An 18,485-nucleotide genomic window follows, 5' to 3' on the forward strand; every position below is an offset into this window, starting at 1 on the left:
TGCCGGGGGTGCGGAGCGGGGCGCGGGGCGGGGGGCGGCGGCGGGGGCGCGCCCAGCTGTTGCGCCGTCCCTTCCGCGGGCGGGTCCGCGCTCGCCGCCCCGCATTGGCGGCGCCCGGGCGGAGCGGAGCGGCGCGGCGGCGGGCGGCAGCAGCGGCGGGGCCGGGCCGGTGGCGGTGGCGGGGCCGGTGGCGCCATGGCCCGCTGAGGGCGCCGCGGAGCGCGGCCCGCCCTGCTCCCTCGCCCCGCGCCGCGCAGCGCTCCGCGGGGCGCGCCATGGGTGCGCGGCCGCGCCGCCGCCGGGCCACCGCCGCCGCCACCGCCGCCGCCGCCGCGCCGGGGCCGCTCGGTGCTCTGCTCGCCGCTGCCCTCCTCGCCGCCGCCGCCGGTGAGTCGCCGTGCGCCCCCCGCGGGCACCGGGCTCCGGGTTTGTGTGGGGTTGAGGAGTGGGGGGGAAGTGGCAGGGACTCGGCACCGGTACCGGGCGCCGGGCAAGGTCACCCGGGAAGCGGCGGCGGGCGGGCGGACGTCCTGCGGGGAGCCAGGTCCCCTCGTGGGGACGGGGCGCGGGGGACACCGGGGGCCGTTCCGGGTGCGGGGCACTCCCCTCCTCCCCTCCCGCTCGGCTGGGGGATACCGGGGGTTCCGCGGGGTGCTGGGTGCGCTCCCGGGCGGGGGGCGTGCGCCCTGCCCCAGCACAGGCGCTGCTGCCCCCCCCCCGCCCCATGCCCACGCATGGCCGCACACGCGTGCCCAGCCGGCACTCCCCCGTTGCCTGCCCGCACTGGGGGGGCTGCCGCTCGCCGGCACGGCTCCGCTCCCCCGGGGCCCCAGCCAGCCCGGTGCCGGGCTCCTGCCCCGGGCGCGGCATCCCTGCCCCCTGCACGGGGTCCCCGCCGTCCCCGTCACCTGGCTGAGACATTGGGGTCCGTGGAGAGGGGGATAGTTGGGAGGGGGGCTGCTGTCACCCCGCGGGAGCGCGCGTGGGTGGCCGTGGCGTGGGGGGTATGCGGGGCTGCGTCGGTGTCGCTGCAGACGCAGACGGTCCGGAGCTCGGCTGCCCCCGGCTCTGCTCCCCCCGCCCCGGGCAGGACCCGGCCGGTGGGGCGCGGGCTGGGCTGGACCCCCGGGGCTGAGCGGCACCGCCTGCCGGGCCGGGGGTCGGGGGGCCGGGGGTGGCGGCGGGTGCCCGGGACTGTCGGTTGCTGGCGAGTGTCACGGCAGCCTGGAAAGTGGCGGCTGCAGACAAAGGACCGGGCTGGAGGCGGGGAGCTGCTCGGGGCTGGACGTGCGCTCTGCGGGGTGCCCGGAGGGGGGGCACCCCTATGAGCCCTCGGGGCCCGGCCCACCGACCCTCCTGCCGCCACCGGAGACATCCCCTAGCCTGGCCTCGGCCCGCACCCAGCGGGGCTGCAGCCCCCGTGTTGCCCGTACCCGCACCCATCCTTCCCGGCCATGCTCCCCAGGGACCCTGCGCCCAGCACTCCCAGCACGGCCCTATCCGCAGGGGGACGACTGCAGAGCCGGTGCAGTGGGTGGCACGGTGGGTGGGCACCCCTTGGGCGCAGGGGACCCCGTATGGAGGATGCTGTGGGTACAGGCCCCCAGCTGGGCGTGGAGTACTGCTGTCCCCATAGCACCCATGGGGCCGTGGTGACCCACGGATGGAGCTGGGCAACAACGGGACAGGGCTCTGCAGTGAGAGGTGTGTGTGTGGGGGGGGTGACAGTGCCAGCACTGGCTCGGGGCAGTGCGGCGCAGGAGCTCATCGCTGCCGCTCGCTTGGCAGGCAGCTCACAGCCAGCCACGGCGCGACTGAGCCCAGCCACCTGCGTGGCCGCCGCTCAGCACAGACATGGCAGAACTGGGCCCCTGCACGCCAGGTGCTGCTCAGGCACAGCATGGCACAGCATGGCATGGCACAGCATGGCATGGCATGGCATTGCATAGCACCCCTTCCCCAGGGGTGCTGAGGCACAGGCTGGGGACAGAGGAACCCAAGTGTCCAGGCAGTGAATCCCTGCCTGTAGCCGTGGCAGAGCATCTCCTGTGTGGGCTGTGTGCTGTGCTGCCAGTGCCTGCAGACGAAGGCTGAGCGCATCAGCAAGGGCTGGGGCTCACTCATAGGCAGCGGTGTGGGGTGAGCACCTGAGGTGTGGGGGCTGTCCAGCTCGACTGCTGTGCTGGCAGGAGAGCAAGGGTACAGAGTCAGGATCCATCCTCAAAGCTACCCCTGGTCCAGCACTGCCATGGGCCTTTTCCCTTCCCACTGGCATCTGCAGTAATCACTGCCAGGCCCCAGAGCATCTCCTGCCCCCACAGCTGGTGCTTACCCCAGTGAGTGTGACCCACACCAGCTCCTGCCCCAGCTCCTCTGGCCTGGGCCACAGGTCTCATGGTACATGAGGCACAGTGCTGCTGGTTTCCCCAGGCTGCCGGGGACCCTCGGACTCTAGCATGTAGACCCTGACCACTGCACCCCACCACTTGCTGACCCACAGCCTGGCATCCCATCGGCATCCCACAGCCTGTGCCTGGCTGGGCACTGGTGCCCCTGTGGGGCAGGCAGGAGGGCAGGGCAGCGGGCAGGGCTGGTGTGTACTGGGTAGCCAGGAAGCTGCCGTGCGGTGCCGGCTGTCAGTGCGAGCACGCGGCAGACGCAGCCCGCCCAGGGCTGTTTGTTCTGGCTCGGTGCCACGCAGGGCTGGCACTACATCAAACCGTGCGGAGCCTGGCAGGTGCTCGCCGTGGGGGGAGGACCAGGGTGCTGGTGGTGCTGCCAGGGGCTGGGCACCCCCGGAGCCACCATGGGCACATTGCAGCCGTGGGTGCAGCTGAGCACCCATCCTACCTGGGTGGGCGGCAGCACCTGGAACTACCCTAGGACTGGTGCTGGTGCCCGAGGGATGGTGGCACGTGCAGCGTGTGTGCCCTGCCCTGCACCCAGGGGTGCACCCTCGGTGCCAGCACCGCTCCAGCTGTTGGCACCGTCACTGCTGTGTGTTGTGTGGCTGCTGGCAGGCATGCTGGGGTGGGCAGGCTCCAGCCAGTGCGAACTGGGACTCCATCCTCATCACAGTCAGGTCCACTTACCTGGTACCCCTTGTCCCTGCCTCCTGCCCGCTCTCTGAGTGCTGCTATGGGTGGGTGTCAGCAGATCGCAGCTCACCCTGCCCAGCCTGGGGCTCCTGTCTGCAGCATGGGGACAGCTCCCTCCTGCCAGCTCTTGCTGCCACAGGGTTATGAGGTGCCAGGGCTACTGTCACAGGCATGTATCACCCATGAGTGGGAGAGGAGAGGCTGTGAGACCATGAGACCTGGCAGCTGGGATCCCTGTGTGGCTGGAGGTGCCTTTCCCAGCCCCCCACCCTGCTCCCTCCCAACTCTGGTGGGGATGTGGGGCCGAGTGTGACCTTGACACTCCCCTGGCAGGGCCAGGGCTCAGCGGGAACATTTACTCTTCACTGTCAGTTAAAAAAGAGCCAGGAAAGTCTCACTGCTCCCTGGGCTTGGCACCCCAGCGACAGCCCCAGTATGTGGGGTTGGGCCAGCGCCATCCCCTCCACACCCCATCCCAGTGCCAGGCTGAGCAGGGCGAGTCCCCCACCAAGCCAGGGCCGGGATGGGACCCTCTCCCTATGCAGCACTGCTGGCAAGGGCTGGCACGGCTTGGCACAGGTCCCGCGGGCACGCTGGGTCTGACGGAGGCTGTGGGGCTCCACGAGCACCCAGGGCTGGCAGGAAACGGGGCTCCGTACGTGCCGTGAGGGACCAGCTCCAAGGGTGCCCGGGGGAGGGTGCCCAGCAGCGGGTGCCAGCGCCAGTAGCCCTCCCGGGCAGGGTGTCCCCCGGGAGGGAGGGAGGGGCTGCTGCCCCCGGCCGCCTTTCCCAGCATCGTTGCCGCCGGTTTGGATGGAGCAGCCGTGGGCCGGGAGGGGGGCGGGGGGGGGGGGGCTGTGCATCCCCCTCGGCGGGCGCTGGGCTGGGGCGAGGTTGCAGCCGCCGGGAGCCCTGCCCGCCCTGGCACATGCTAATTGCATGTAATGGGGAGAGCGTTATCAGCTCAAATCCGTAATTAGGCAGCTCCATTGTCATGCAAACCTGCCTGACTAATTCATTCATAACGAGCGCTCGCTTAATCAGCGCCCAGACGCTGCCACGCGCTCGCCGGGAGACAGGCACCCTCCGGCCCCCGCCACCCCCCACCCCCCCCAACCTCTGCCGTGGGGCTGGCACACGGGGGGCACACGCTTGTGGGGGGCAGGACAAGCGGCTGACTTGTGGGGATGCGCCAGGACATTGGGGATGCGTCAGGGCCACCCCCGGGGGTGTGTTGGGGCTCCGTGCCCATCGTCGCCCCGTCCCTCCCGGTGCTCACCGTGCACCAGGCTGGCCGGGAGCCGGGCTGTGCTGAGCCCGGCGTTGGCATCTGCCCCGGCTGGCACCCTGCCCGGCTGGGGCTGGCACTGGCACCCGGCTGGCATCACCGTGGGGGCTGCACCGGGTGGGACGGTGGGTGCCGGGGGAGCGCTTGGCCGATGCCCAGGTGCTGCCGGTGAACACTGGAGCTGCGGCAGGCAGGTGGGCAGTGCCAGACGATGCCGCGGCCCCTGGCTGGGGGTCTCCCAGTGGCAGCGCCGGCTCATCGTGGCTCAGAGCCCAGCCCCTCCCCACAGGATGGTGCCCGGCTCAAAGCCTCAGACGAGCTTTTTGATAGCAGCGAATCGCGCCAGCTCCCCCTCCTCTGTGTCCTGTGGAGAGCAAAGTGCTGGCAGTGGGCAGGGCTGGCACCCCCAGGTTCCTCTGGGCACAGCTGGACACCCTCTGCTCTCCCCCTGACGCCCACCTTTCCCTCCTTCAGGCCGGTGCAATCAGCAGCAATTATTGCTTTAATCTCCTGCTGCTGGGGCACAGGCCGGGCGCCGGCAAAGTGTGAGGAAATCTTTCATGTTAATGGCGTGCCAGGTCTGGCGCGGGTGCGATGGATGGGGAGCCGGCTGCAAAGCCTGGGGGAATTTGGGGAGGTCCCCGGAGGGAGGCACAGCCGGCGGGGGCAGCTGCTGGTGTCAAGGTTCCCACCTCACCCCAGAGACCCCTGGGGTGACAGGCATCAGGCAGGGGGGGTGCAGGCAGGCGGTGAGGGGCTGAGGGAGGCTGGGGCAGGGCCGTGGGGGATGGCCGATGCATGGGATGCTGGGCAGCACTGGTCGGGGCGGACACATGCTGTTGGAGCGTTCTGCTGCAGGCAGCTGCCTGCTCCCTCCCGAGGGTGGCTGTGCCAACCGGGCATACCCCGTAGCATCGGTGCCGGTGCTGCTGCAGCCGCCGGCGGGCAGCCTCTCCTCGCCAAGAACACACTGACCTTCCCGGCGTCTCCCCGCAGCGGGCACCGAGGTGCCCGGAATGCTGCTCTCTGCTCCGCAGGGAGCATGGCACTGCCACCGGGGGCAGGATTAGCCCCTTAAGGGCAAGAGGGACCAGGGTGGGGGCACCTGCTGAGTCCTGGCAATGCCCCCACCCCGCTGGGCAATGCAGCGTCCTGCAGCCTCTCCCTGCCCAGTAACACCAGTACACCTTGTGTTTCTGAGGCTGGGGAGCCCAGGTGCTGTGTAGCAAGGGGCTGTGTGGACACCCAGAGTGGCAGCAGCTGGGGAGCACAGGGGGGTTCTGGCATTGGGAGGGTGCCAGGAGCAGCCGGGGGTCCCGAAGCACTGGGGCAAAGACTCAGAGCCTGTAGCAGGGTACCCCCATCCCCTCTGCACCCCCAAGGTGAGTGCCCCAGCCTTGCTCCTCAGCCTGACCCCCAGCACCCTGCCCCTTCATCAGGCCTGCCGGCATGCTCGTTAGCCCACGTGGGCGGGGGATAATTGATAATAAAGCCTTGCTTAATGCACTGGCTTTACCGGCCGTGATTTATCGGTGCTGGTAGCAAACCGCGCCCCCAATTTCCTCTTTGGCTGCTGAGACAGCAGCTGGCCGGGGCTGTGCCCCCTGCCATGGCGGGGGCGGTCCTGGGGGCGAGTGGGACCCTCCACCATCCCGCCCCCCACCCTCCATCCCAGTCCCCCATCCCCACCGAAGTTCCCCGATTCCCCTTGCCAAGGTGACATAAGCATCTCGCCTGTTTCCATGGCAACACAGCGGCAGGTGAGCGGCGAGGCCGACGCGGTGCGGGAGCCAGCGCGGCGCCGCGTGGGGGGCCGCTGCCCACGGGGCGCCCACGCTGCACCCCTGCCTACGGGCTGGGGGTGCCCACGCCGTGTGGGGTATCTGTGGCATGGGGTGTGGGGGGGTCCACGGTGCATGGGGTACGTCTGTAGTGGAGGGGTGCCTGTAGGGCATGGGGTGCCTGCAGGGTATGGGGTACCCGTGGGGTACCTATGGTGTTTGGGATAGCCGTGCTGCGTGGGGTGCTTACGGTACTTTGGATGGCCACAGGGTGCGTGGGGTGCCCACAGTGCGTCGGGTGCCCATTGTGCATGCGGTGCCGTTGGTGCATGGGGCACCCACACCCGCAGCCCCATCACCAGCTCCAGGCCAACGCCAGCCTCCGGGCTCTGTCCCTGACCGCACCACCGAGCCGCAGCGGCGCCCAGCATGGCTCTGGGCAGCAGGATGGCATCCCGCCTTGGGGGGCTGTGCTGCACGTCCCCAGCTTCATTTGCTGCCCGTGGTCCCACCCTGCCCACGAAGCGCCCGGCACCACAGTTGGGTGGGCAGCTGGGGGGGGGATGGAGGGCTCTGTGCCCACCCTGCCTCCCCCACCCATAGCTGGGCCGGGATGAACAGGCGCACAGCTCAGCACCCGGGGCTCAGACCAGTACCTCCCTCCCCCGGCATGTCCGCAACAGCCGCCCGGGCAGCAGGCAGCGCTGGTGCTGAGCGCTGGTGCTGTGCGGTGATGCTGTGCGGTGCCAAGCCGGGCTGCCTTTCTGCCCATCCCAGCGCCTCCCCTCCAGCCGGCACGGGGGGTGCAGCGTGGGCACCCCGAGGTGCCCGGGGAGGGGGGAGGCGCGGTGGCGAGAGCCGTGGGCGCTGCTCGAGCCGTGCCGCAGTCGGCACCGGGACCGGCCCCGGGACCGCAGCGCCTGTCCGCGCCGTGACCCCCCGGGCCGGCCCCGGGCTGCGGCTGGGGCGGGGGGTGGGGGGGGGTCGTTAAACCGGTGAAATATGAAATGCCTGTATATCCCCGACAGGGGTTTTAATTAAATTAATTGCCAGCGACATTGTAAAAGTGCTGATGGGGTAATAACCGGCCCGTTATGGTGGCCGTTTATCTTCCCCGCGTAAATTAGCTGCCGCACCTTGCCCGTCCCGGCGGGCCCGCTCCCCGCCCCGGGTGGGGGGGGAACTGATCCAGCTGGGGGGAGCAGCGGGGCCCGGAGTCCCCCTGGGAGACTCAGCCAGGACCCGGCGCCCCGCCATTCACCCATCCCCGGAGCCGTGCCGAGGTGGGGGGGGGCGGCCGCCCGGGTGGGCTGTAACAGGGGGGTCCCGCGGGCGCGTGGGGGGCGGCGGGCGGTTGCCAAACAAAGGCACTTAATTACTGCGCATTCCATCCCATTTAATTGCTTATTAAATCCTAACCAGCCAATTAGCAGCAGCAATTACAGCTTCATTCAGTGACACAATCGCTATTTTATCGTTTGTTAATCAAATGCTTATTTAGGGCCCTGGTTTATTAACTCTTTCCGCAGCCGATGCCGGGGGGGGGGGGGGGGGGGGGGGGGAAGGGGGGGCACCCGGGGCACCCGGCCATGTCTGGGGTGGGGGGCATGGGTACCGTGCCACATGTCGGGTCCCCGGTGCTGCTGTCCCCACGGGGAACCTGAGCCAAAGCTGAGGGATGCCCAAGCCCACAAGGGATGTGTGCACAGCCCTAAGCCAGCCTCACCACCCTGGGGAGACTGGGGACAACTAGCAGCCCTGTGCCATGCCTGTGCCTGCTCGCAGGTGGGTGCCAGCAGCACAGGACAGGACATACCACTGTGTCACCTTGCAGTGTCCCCCAGGGCACGGAGAATGCACCCCACCGCTCACCCTGCATCCCTGTGTCACCCCACAGTGTGGCAGGGCAGGAGGTGGCCCCTGGCCCGCGCCTTGCAGCGGGCTGGGGAAGGGGGGGCAGCGGGCACCCCGGGAGGCGTGAGCGATGGCCCTTGTTGGTCACACTACATTTCCTTTTCATTAGCACTAAGTGCGGACATGAGGGATCGGTGAGGGTTCAGCGGGAGCAGCCACCATGCGGCTGTGCTCTGTGATGGATGGCAGGGCTGGGAGGGGGCTGCTACATCCCGGGGGGGGGAAGGATATGACACACGGGGCCACTGGCACGAGACCACGCCGGGACAGGTGATCGCGCTGCTTGGATGTGCTGGAGGTGGCCAAGCCCCCATCTCCCCACAGGTGCTCAGCAAAGTGTGACCGTGGCCAACCCAGTGTCTGGCGCGTCCCTGGACCTGCTGCCACACTTCCAGCTGGAGCCAGAGGACGTTTACATTGTGAAGAACAAGGCTGTGAGCCTGGCCTGCCGGGCCACCCCCGCTACCCAGATCTACTTCAAGTGCAACGGCGAGTGGGTGCACCAGGGCGACCACGTTACGCAGCACAGCACCGACCGCAGCACTGGTGAGCAAGTGCAGGCAGCAAGAATGGCACTGGCCCCGATCACAGAGAGCTACAGGCACTGGTCTCCAGGAAGGGCAGGGGTTTGGGGCTGCTCCCAGCATGCTGACACTGATGTGCCGCCCACCGGTTGCAGGGCTGCCGGTGATGGAGGTGCGTATCGAGGTCACCCGCCAGCAAGTGGAGAAGATCTTTGGGCTGGAGGAGTACTGGTGCCAGTGTGTGGCCTGGAGCTCCTCCGGCACCACCAAGAGCCAGAAAGCTTTTGTGCGGATTGCCTGTGAGTGTCTGCAGGGGCCGTGGTGGGACAGGGTGCTGGCCCTGGCCGCCCTCCCCTCACCTCTGCACTCCCCTAGATCTGCGCAAGAACTTTGAGCAGGAGCCAACGGCCAAGGAGGTCTCCATTGAGCAGGGCATCGTGCTGCCATGCCGCCCTCCCGAGGGCATCCCCCCTGCCGAGGTGAGACCCCGCTGTTGGGCAGGGCAGGATATGGCTGAGGATGCCCCTTGCTTCCAGGGATGCCATGGGTGCTCCCCACAGGGAGCTAGGTGACATCCCCATGCCCCACAGGTAGAGTGGCTCCGCAACGAAGAGCTGGTGGACCCGGCGCTGGATGCCAACGTCTATGTGACACCGGAGCACAGCCTGGTGCTGCGGCAGGCCCGGCTGGCCGACACCGCCAACTACACCTGTGTGGCCAAAAACATCGTGGCCCGTCGCCGCAGCGCCTCCGCTGCCATCACCGTCTACGGTACGGCCCCACCACGCCTGTCCCCGCCATGCTTACCCCAGTGTTGCCCTCCCTGTCCTGTCCCTCCCCACATCCCCATCCCGGCGGAGTGCTGACGGGTCCCTCTCCACCCAGTGAATGGCGGCTGGTCGACGTGGACGCAGTGGTCGGGCTGCAGCACCAGCTGTGGACGGGGCTGGCAGAAGCGGAGCCGGACCTGCACCAACCCCACGCCCCTCAACGGAGGGGCTTTCTGTGAGGGCCAAAACGTGCAGAAAACCGCCTGCACCACCCTCTGCCCAGGTACCCGCCCTGCCCAGGGCACCACTGCCGTGCCCGCCACCGATGCTACATTGCCCACTGCGCCCATCACCGTCCATTCCTCCCCCTCCCACCCGGTGTCTCGTCCTCCCACCCCTCTGTGTCTGTCTCTGCCAGCTCTGGGGCAGTGGGATGGGGGGGCGGGATGGCAGCAGGGTGCTGAGTCCTGGCTGTACCCGCAGTGGATGGTGCCTGGTCAGAGTGGAGCAAGTGGTCGGTGTGCGGGGCCGAGTGCACCCACTGGCGGAGCCGGGAGTGCTCGGAGCCGGCGCCGCGCAACGGGGGCCGCGAGTGCCACGGCCCCGAGCTGGACACCCGCAACTGCACCTCTGAGCTCTGCAGCCACGGTGAGCGCGGCGGGGACAGCTGGGGTGTCCCTCAGGATGGGGGGCTGGGGGTGCCCGTGGGTGCTGACGCCCTGCCCCGCGCAGCCGCCCCCGGCGCAGAGGATGTGGCGCTGTACGTGGGGCTGGTGGCTGTGGCCGTGTGCCTGGTGCTGCTGCTGCTGGTAGGGGTGCTGGTGTACTGCCGCAAGAAGGGGGGCCTGGACGCTGATGTGGCCGATTCCTCCATCCTCACTGCCGGCTTCCAACCCGTCAGCATCAAGCCCAGCAAGGCCGGTGAGTGAGGGCTGTGGGAACAGGGATGTGTCCTGGACATGGTGTCTCTCAGGAAGGCTGTGTTCCCAGTGAGGGGGTCTGGGCTGGGGCTGTTTGCTCCAGGGTGTCCCTGGTCCAGGGTGGGGGCTCTGTGCCTTACTGGGATCCCTGACCGAGCTTGAAGGGTCCCTGGCTGTGGGGTCAGTGCTCTGTGCCCCTGAGGGGCCCTGGCTGTGGGCTGGTACCCTGGGTTGGTGCTGTGTGCTCCAGGGACCCCGGGGGTGGCTGTGAGCCAAGGGTATGGGACAGGGGTTCGATGCCCTTTCGGATGCCCAGGGGTGGCTATGAGCCAAGGGTATGGGGCAGGGGCCCAGGGGTGGCTGTGCTCCATGGGGTCCTTACTACAGGGCAAGGGCTATGTGCCCCACATCCCCCAGGACTGGCTGTGCCACCACATTATGGGCAGGGACCCCCCACCCCATGTCTCTTGTGTCCCGGCACCACGGTCCCCTGCTCTGTGCTGCAGACAACCCCAGCCTGCTCACCATCCAGCCTGACCTCAGCACCGCCACCATGACCTACCAGGGCTCGCTCTGCCCGCGCCAGGACGGCCCTGCCAAGCTCCAGCTGCCCAACGGGCACTTGCTGAGCCCGCTGGGCGCCGGGCGGCACACCCTGCACCACAGCTCACCCGCTGCCGAGGGTGCTGACTTCGTGGCCCGGCTCTCCACCCAGAGCTACTTTCGTTCCCTGCCCCGTGGCAACACCAACATGGCCTACGGGACCTTCAACTTCTTGGGGGGGCGGCTCATGATCCCCAACACAGGTACAGCGGGGCGGGCACGGGATGCTGGAGCATCACCCAGCACGGGTGGGTCCCTGTGGGCTCACCCCTCCTGCCTGCACCCCCCCTTACCCAGGAATCAGCCTGCTCATCCCACCCGATGCCATCCCGCGGGGGAAGATCTATGAAGTCTACCTGACCCTGCACAAGCAGGAGGAGGTGAGGTAGGTGCCAGGGCTGCTGGGGCATGGGGCTGCTGAGGAAGGGGAGCTGGCCCCACTCAGCCACCCCTGTCTCTGCCCCAGGTTGCCCCTGGCCGGCTGCCAGACGCTGCTGAGCCCCATCGTCAGCTGCGGCCCCCCCGGGGTCCTCCTCACCCGCCCCGCCATCCTGGCCATGGGTCACTGTGTGGAGGCCAGCGCTGAGAACTGGAGCATCCGGCTGAAGAAGCAGTCGTGTGAGGGCACATGGGAGGTGAGCGCCTGGTGGAGCAGGGGGAGTGTGAGTGTGTCGAGGTATTTTGGCGGCGGGGTGGGGGGGATGCCCGTGCCTGGGCTGCATCTTTTCCTGGGTGCCGCAGGACGTGCTGCAGCTGGGTGCTGAGCCGTGCACGGAGCTGTACTACTGCCAGCTGGAAGCCCAGGCTTGCTACATCTTCACGGAGCAGCTGGGGCGCTTCGCCCTGGTCGGGGAGTCCCTCAGCATGGCGGCCTCCAAGCGCCTCAAGCTGGTCCTGTTCGCGCCGGCCGCCTGCCCTTCGCTGGAGTACAACATCCGCGTCTACTGCCTCAGTGACACCCAGGATGTCCTCAAGGTACTGGGGGAGGAAGGGGCTCTATGCAACCCCCCAGCCTGGCTCAGGGTGCAGGCAGGGCTGGGTTGCCAGGCCGCAGCATCTCCTGCCTGACTGTTGCCTGTGCTGGCAGGAGGTGATCCAGCTGGAGAAGCAGCTGGGGGGGCAGCTGATCGGGGCCCCCCGGGTGCTGCACTTCAAGGACAGCTACCACAACCTGCGCCTCTCCATCCATGACATGCCCAGCTCCCTCTGGAAAAGCAAACTCCTTGCCAGCTACCAGGTGAGGAGCCCAGACAGTGGGTAGGGATGGGGATGGTGTCCCTGTCACCCTGACATCTCCCTCCCAACCCATCACCCCACTGCAGGAGATTCCCTTCTACCACATCTGGAGCGGGCTGCAGCCCTTCCTGCACTGCACCTTCACCCTGGAGCGCCTGAGCCCCAGCACCTGCGAGCTGGCCTGCAAGATCTGGGTCTGGCAGGTGGAGGGTGATGGGCAGAGCTTCACCGTCAACTTCAACATTGCCAAGGTGAGGGTAGCACTGCGGGGGGGCTCCTGGGGTGACCCCAGGATGGGCTCACATCTCCCTTCCCGGTGCTCTCCCCTAGGACACAAGGTTTTCGGACTGGCTGGTCCCTGACAGCGAGGTGGGTGCCCCAGCCCTGGTGGGCCCCAGTGCCTTCAAGATCCCCTTCCTCATCCGCCAGAAGATCATCAGCAGCCTGGACCCACCAGGCACCCGGGGAGCAGACTGGAGGACACTAGCCCAGAAGCTCAACCTCGACAGGTGACCTGGGATGGGTGGTACAATGGATGGGGACAGGGGGCTTCTGGCTTCATCCTGCACCTGTGGATGGATGTTGGAATGCTGTAGGACCCAGGGAGCAGGATGGTGCCCAGGATGGGGCCAACTGTCCCCACCCCTCTGCCCTGACATGGTCTTTCTGTGTGTGTCCCCAGCCATCTCAGCTTCTTCGCCTCCAAGCCCAGCCCCACAGCCATGATCCTCAACCTGTGGGAAGCGCGGCACTTCCCCAACGGCAACCTCTCGCAGCTGGCTGCCGCCGTGGCCGAGGTGGGCAAGCAGGACGGTGCCTTCTTCACCGTCTCTGAGGCCGAGTGCTGAGCACACAGGGCGGGTGGGTGTGGGGTGAGTGGGTGTGCCCAATCCCACTCCCAGGGGACCATTGCCATGGGGTGGGCTGGGGGCCCCGGCCGGCCCCCGGGCCCCCACTTCCCCACAGCGCCCGGGGAGGGCTGCCCAGCCCCTTGGCAAGAGAGGGATGCCCATACCCCACGGTGGCTGGACCCCCCTGGCACCGCAGGGCTCAGCCCAGCCCTGGGGGTCCCGCGTGGCGGGGGGGCCGGGGAGGCGCTGGGTGTGCGTCGTGCGTGCGGTGCCGTCGTGCTGTCTGCGTGTGGGGCCCCGTGCCGTGTTGTGTAAAGACCGTTTTTTTAATTCTGTATTAAGTGCATTCAAGTATTTACACTTGGCCTTATGTACATAGCGGTGCCGCGGGCGGGGGGTCTGCCGGACGTGAATGTAAATAAATTCGATATATATTGCTACCTGGGGCTGTGCCCGGCCGTGCGCTGCCCACCCTGCCCCACATGTTCCCCGTCCCCCCATGGCCCAAGAGTCAGAGGTGCAGAGGGAAGGGCTTTATTGGGGTAATGGTGGCAGTTGGTGGTTGTCCTCAGGGCTCGGAGCCACGGCAGGCCACAGCTGCCACGAGCGCGGCGCCTTTCCCTGAGCCGTCCTCTGACTCCAAGAAGGTGACGGTGCAGTTGGGTGCCAGGTCCTGCAGCATCTGTTGGAGGCGCTGGGAGAAGCTGGGAGGGGGATAATAAGGGTGAGGGCTGGTGCTCCCCTACTCCATACACCTCATGCTCCCCCCCCACAGACCCTGGCCCTAGGCCAAGGGGCCCCAGAAGGCACCCACCACCCCAGCCCCACTCACTGTGGGTGCATCTTGTACAAGGTGCCGTCTACCCCCACGGTGACAGCCAGCTGGGCCAGGCCCCGGTTCTCCCGCATCTTCTCCACCACTGCGGCCAGTCCAGCGGCACAGAGATGGGCTGCCCGTGTGGACACGGTCTGGCACACCTCCTGCACCAGCACGCTGTCCTCAAAGCTGGCTTGGAGCTCCAGGTCTTGCAAGATGCCCTGTACCTGCTGCAGGGCCAGCCCATCCCTGCCCCAGACCAGGGGCACCGTTAGCACCTCCGTCCCCATTGCTGTCCTCAGCCCACAAGCTGGAGGCAGCAGCACCCTGCAGCCCGTCAATGGGTTCACACCCCCCACCCCGGGCTCAGGGAACCCGTCAGAGACCAGCACTCACATCTCTATGCTGGAGAGGAACTTGGTCTGGAAGATGTCCTTGGTCTGGAGCTTGGGGCAGGGTTTGCCACAGAACAGGAGCTGTTTCTCTACCAGTGCCAGCAGGATGTAGCGCACGATCTCACCCAGGTACATGCCGCTGATTAACTTCTCAAATCTGCCCCAGACACAGCCTTAGTGGGTCATTGCCACCTCCCCCCCCGTCCCCTCCCTGCCCTGGTGCCCCTGCCCACCTCTGCTTGCCCACGTTGATTGTTTTGTCATCCACTATCTGGTCAAAGCTGGTGAAAATGTCATCCAGGCAGCCGTTGTCCCCAAAGGCCCCCCACTCCATGTTGATGCACATGCGGCCCTGCTCGCCCTCCACTGTGCCCACGTTCTGCATCTCCTCCATGTAGCAGGCGTTGGTCCCTGTCCCTGCAAGCCCCGTGCTGGTGTCATCACCACCACAGCCCTGGCAGAGCTACCTGGCACCCTACAGCCATGCTGGCCAGGCTGGGGTGGTGGTGAGGGACTCGGAGAGGTGGTCCTCACCCACGATGAGGCCAATTTCACATTTGGGGTCATCGTAGCCACAGGACATCATGGTTCCCACCGTGTCGTTGACCACAGCCACCACCTTCAGCCCTAAGTGCTGCCAAAACAAAGATGGGGATACCCACAGTTTAGCGGCACTGAGGTGGTTCCTGGGGCTGGCACCACCTGGGTGCAGGGCAGCACCCAGGGGCACAGGACAAGCCCTCAGCCCTTTCTTACCTGTTTGCGCTGGGCAGCCTCCCGCAGCAGCTGGACCACGTCCTCCCCCACGCAGCCCGAGGCGTTGAAGCCTTTGGTCCAGGTCAGCAGTATTGCCTGTAAGAAGGGCAGAAGCAGGGGCTGGGCAGCTGCCTCACACCCCGGGGACCCTCCACACTCCCATGGGCATGCAGCACCCCTTCACCTTATCCAGGCCCAGCTGCTGGCAAGGGAAGGAGAAGGTGAAGCCAAGCGGCAGGGTCTGCTCCATGAGGTCCTCCTTCAGCTGGAAGTCCATGATGCACTCGATGATGTGGTCGAAGAGCTGTGGAGAGTGTCCGTGGTTAGCAGGGCCCAGGCTGGGGCAGTGCCATGGGGCTCACCCAGCCCCACGGGCAGCGAAGGAGGAGGCAATTCCCACCCCCTCGCCTTGTCCCTCAGCCTCACCGCCTCGCCGGTGCCCTGCATGATGGTGGTGGGGATGACGTAGACCTTGCTGGCTATGCGGATGCCGTCCTGCGCCACGCGCACCACCAGCACCCGGAAATTGGTGCCCCCCAGGTCCAATGCCAGGAATTCCCCTCGCTCTGCGGAGAGCCAGCACAGGGCATCAGTGGGGCCACAGCCTCCCTGGTACTCCCTTCCCCAGTCTCCTCGGCCCTCACCGGTGCCATCAGGTGTGTTCCTGACATAGGTGGGCAGCATGCGGACAGAGGCGTTGGCATTGGTCTCACAGCCCAGCCCCAGCTCCATCTCCTGCCTCATCAGTGCCTGGACACGCTCCAGGTCAGCGCGGCTGAGCCGCAGCGGGGCCAGCAGACAGTCGACCTCGCGGCGCTGGGCTGCCAGGCGTAAAGCCACTGCTGTCACTATGGCTGCTCCTTGCCCAGTCCCATCCACCGCAGGCAGGAGGGTGGCCACACACTCAGGGGCCAGCAGCCCTGTCACGCTCTGCAGGATCTCCCCAAACCTGCCGGAGGAGGATGATGGTGAGAGCTGGGCACGAGGCATCGTGTTGGTGTGGGACCCCGCTGGGAACCCCATGTCCCCACTCACCTGGCATAGTCCCGGTACAATTCACCGTCCACCCCCACGTTGACCACCAGCCGCTCCAGCTTCCGGCTCTGACACATGTGGCTGAGGATGGCAGCCAGCCCGGCGGCGCTGAGCGCGGCAGCGCGGCTCACCACCGCCCGGCAGACCTGCTGCACCCGGCAGCAATCCCGCTCGCTCGGCTGCAGCCCCAGAGCCTCCAGAGTCCTCCTCGCCTCCGCCATGCCTCCCTCCGCGCTGTGAGGGAGAGCACAGTGCTGGCTTATGGGGCTGCTGGCTTGCGGCTGGGGGCACCCTCCCATCACCCCCTTCTTCTCCCACCCGCAGCAGCTCCTGGTCCCTGGACACTCACTCAAGAATCTCCAGGACCTGCTGGGTCTTGAGCGCGTCCTTGCTCCTCAGGACGGTGATGTTGCTCCCGTGGAAGAGTGCTTTCTCAGTGGCCAGAGTGATCAGCACGTGCCGTATGATCTCCCCCAGGTACAGGCTGCCCACCAACTTCTCAAACCTGTGTGCAGCCCAAGCAGGGGCCAGTTGTACCCCCCAGCATCCCTCAGCCCTTTGAGAGCACCCAGGAGCGTTGCATGTGCTCCCGTTATTGGGGCCTGGCACGCGCAGGGGTAGATGGGGAGCCCTGGGGACCCTGCCCTCGCTGGGCGGTGGGAGCACCTCTTCTCCCCAGGGTTGGAAGATTCCTGGTCCACGCTTTGGTCATAGGGAGTCAGGATGTCGCTCAGGGTGCCATCGTCCCCAAAGCAGCCCCACTCGGTGTTGACACACATCCGCCTGCTGGTCCCCTCTGCCATTTCCACCAGGTGTGTTTCGGCCATGAAGCAGCTGTTGGTGCCCGTGCCTGCGGGGCACAGCGGCAGTGAGCACCGGCACAGGTTTCCCCCAGCACCCACCACCTTGGGGTACACGGGGTGCCCACTGCTCACCCGCGATCAAGGCGACCTCACAGGGTGTCTCCCCCATGCTGCATGTCATCATGGTGCCCACGGTGTCATTCATCAGGGCAACGACGTCCACGTGGTGGAGCTGGCCGAGAGCAAAGCAAGACTATAATCAGCCCCTCAAGGGGGTAGCCCACAGCCACCCCAACCCACGGTCCCCCACCTCCTGCTTGTTGATGGCTTCCTGCAGCAGCTGCACAACATCCCTCCCCTCCACGTCACTGCAGCTGAAGCCCTTGGACCAGGAGATGAGTTCTGCCTGTGGGGAGCACACGGCCGAGATGTTGGCTTCTGACATCGCACTGGCTCTGCTCCACACCACTGATGTGCTGGGGGGGAGGCAGCTGCAGCCACAGCCCCAGGATGGGGCTGTCCCACTCACCTTGTCCAGCTGTGTCTGCCTGCAGCTGAAGGGGAAGACGAAGCCCAAGGGGATGCGCTGCTGCGAGCTGCTGATGTCAGCCAGGAACTGGCGAATGCATTGTGCTATGAAGTCAAAGAGCTGCAAAGGTATGGCCAGGGGTGACCGGCTGCTCCCCTTTACCCAGCACCCTGGCTGTGGGAAGCAGCCTGGAGCCCCAGGTCCAGCTTGCAGCCCTGCCAAGCCACTGTTGTGCTGGGCAGCCCAGCACCAGCCACCCTCTGCTGTGGCCACCTCGTACCGCTTCCCCATTGCCCTGCATGATGTCTTGTTGCATGTCAAAGATCTTGTGTGTCACTTGAGGGCTGTGATTTCTGTCGCCCAAGAGGGTCACCCACAGGGTCCGGACGTGGCTCTGGCACAACTCCACCACCAGAAAGTCGCCCTTCTCTATAGGGGAGCAGAGGTGTCAGGCAGAGACCTTCCCTGTAACAGGTCCCTTAAAATCTGCTCCTTACCCTGTCCCAGGGACAGTCACTCACCCATGGCGGGGGTCCTGAGAGCCTGAGACCACCGCAGGGGCTGAGGGAACCAGCTCATGGCCTCTGCACTGGTGACCGGCAGAGGCAGTGCAAGGGCCTGTGGACCTCATGACTGGAGACCAGTGCATCCCTCCCCAGCACCCCCGGGGCCAAGTCCAGCAAGGCACTTGGGACTGTGGGTGGTAGAGCCTTACCAGTGCCATCAGGTGTGGAGCAGATATAGGTGGGCAGCATCCGCACGTTTGCCTCTGCGTGTGTCTGGCGGCTCAGCCCCTTGTGCATGGCCTGCAGCATGCGGCTCTTCACCACCTGCAGCGTCTCCAGTGGGATGGTGAGTGCCAGCAGAGCTTGTTGTACCTGGGAATGGCTCATTAGGGCAGGTCTGAAGGGCAGAGGATGCCTCGTGCTGGGTGCAGGGAAGGGATGGGCCTTACCGGTGTGCAGGCAGCATCATTCCGGAAGCCCAGCTGATGGCTCACTGGACTCACTGGGGACCTGAGTGGAGGGAGGTGGCATGTCACCTGCTGAGTCCTGCAGGAGGACAGGACACACACCTGCCCACACCCAAGCATAAAAGTGGGGCTGAGGGGGGTCCAGGGTGCCCATCCCCAGCTCTGCCTCCCACCTCCCCTCTGCATCCCTGC

General features: G+C 66.8%; 2 protein-coding genes across 2 annotated transcripts; one reads left to right on the forward strand and one right to left on the reverse strand.

Annotated features, from left to right (window-relative positions):
- Positions 1–275: 275 nt before the first annotated feature.
- Positions 276–12,982, forward strand: UNC5A (unc-5 netrin receptor A; the record flags this gene model as incomplete). The annotated part of the gene is made up of 16 exons (XM_084268819.1): positions 276–387; positions 8,406–8,627; positions 8,761–8,904; positions 8,981–9,084; positions 9,196–9,376; positions 9,491–9,658; positions 9,859–10,023; positions 10,108–10,296; positions 10,802–11,101; positions 11,196–11,283; positions 11,365–11,533; positions 11,640–11,873; positions 11,986–12,135; positions 12,221–12,385; positions 12,465–12,643; positions 12,817–12,982. 16 exons carry the CDS (start codon positions 276–278, stop codon positions 12,980–12,982), a joined length of 2,736 nt encoding a protein of 911 aa, XP_084124945.1.
- A 571-nt stretch (positions 12,983–13,553) lies between these two features.
- Positions 13,554–18,150, reverse strand: HK3 (hexokinase 3; the record flags this gene model as incomplete). The annotated part of the gene is made up of 17 exons (XM_084268800.1): positions 18,036–18,150; positions 17,601–17,749; positions 17,321–17,440; positions 17,102–17,197; positions 16,924–17,023; positions 16,655–16,838; positions 16,338–16,493; positions 15,989–16,222; positions 15,598–15,902; positions 15,380–15,519; positions 15,138–15,257; positions 14,954–15,049; positions 14,732–14,831; positions 14,431–14,614; positions 14,199–14,354; positions 13,818–14,051; positions 13,554–13,689 (listed from the first exon to the last, which is right to left on the reverse strand). The coding sequence occupies exons 1-17, from the start codon at positions 18,133–18,135 to the stop codon at positions 13,554–13,556; spliced, it is 2,610 nt and encodes an 869-aa protein (XP_084124926.1). The 5' UTR covers positions 18,136–18,150.
- Positions 18,151–18,485: the final 335 nt, after the last annotated feature.

The sequence above is a fragment of the Gallinula chloropus genome (genome assembly GCF_964237585.1).
Source record: "Gallinula chloropus genome assembly, chromosome: 10".
Lineage (NCBI taxonomy): Eukaryota > Metazoa > Chordata > Aves > Gruiformes > Rallidae > Gallinula > Gallinula chloropus.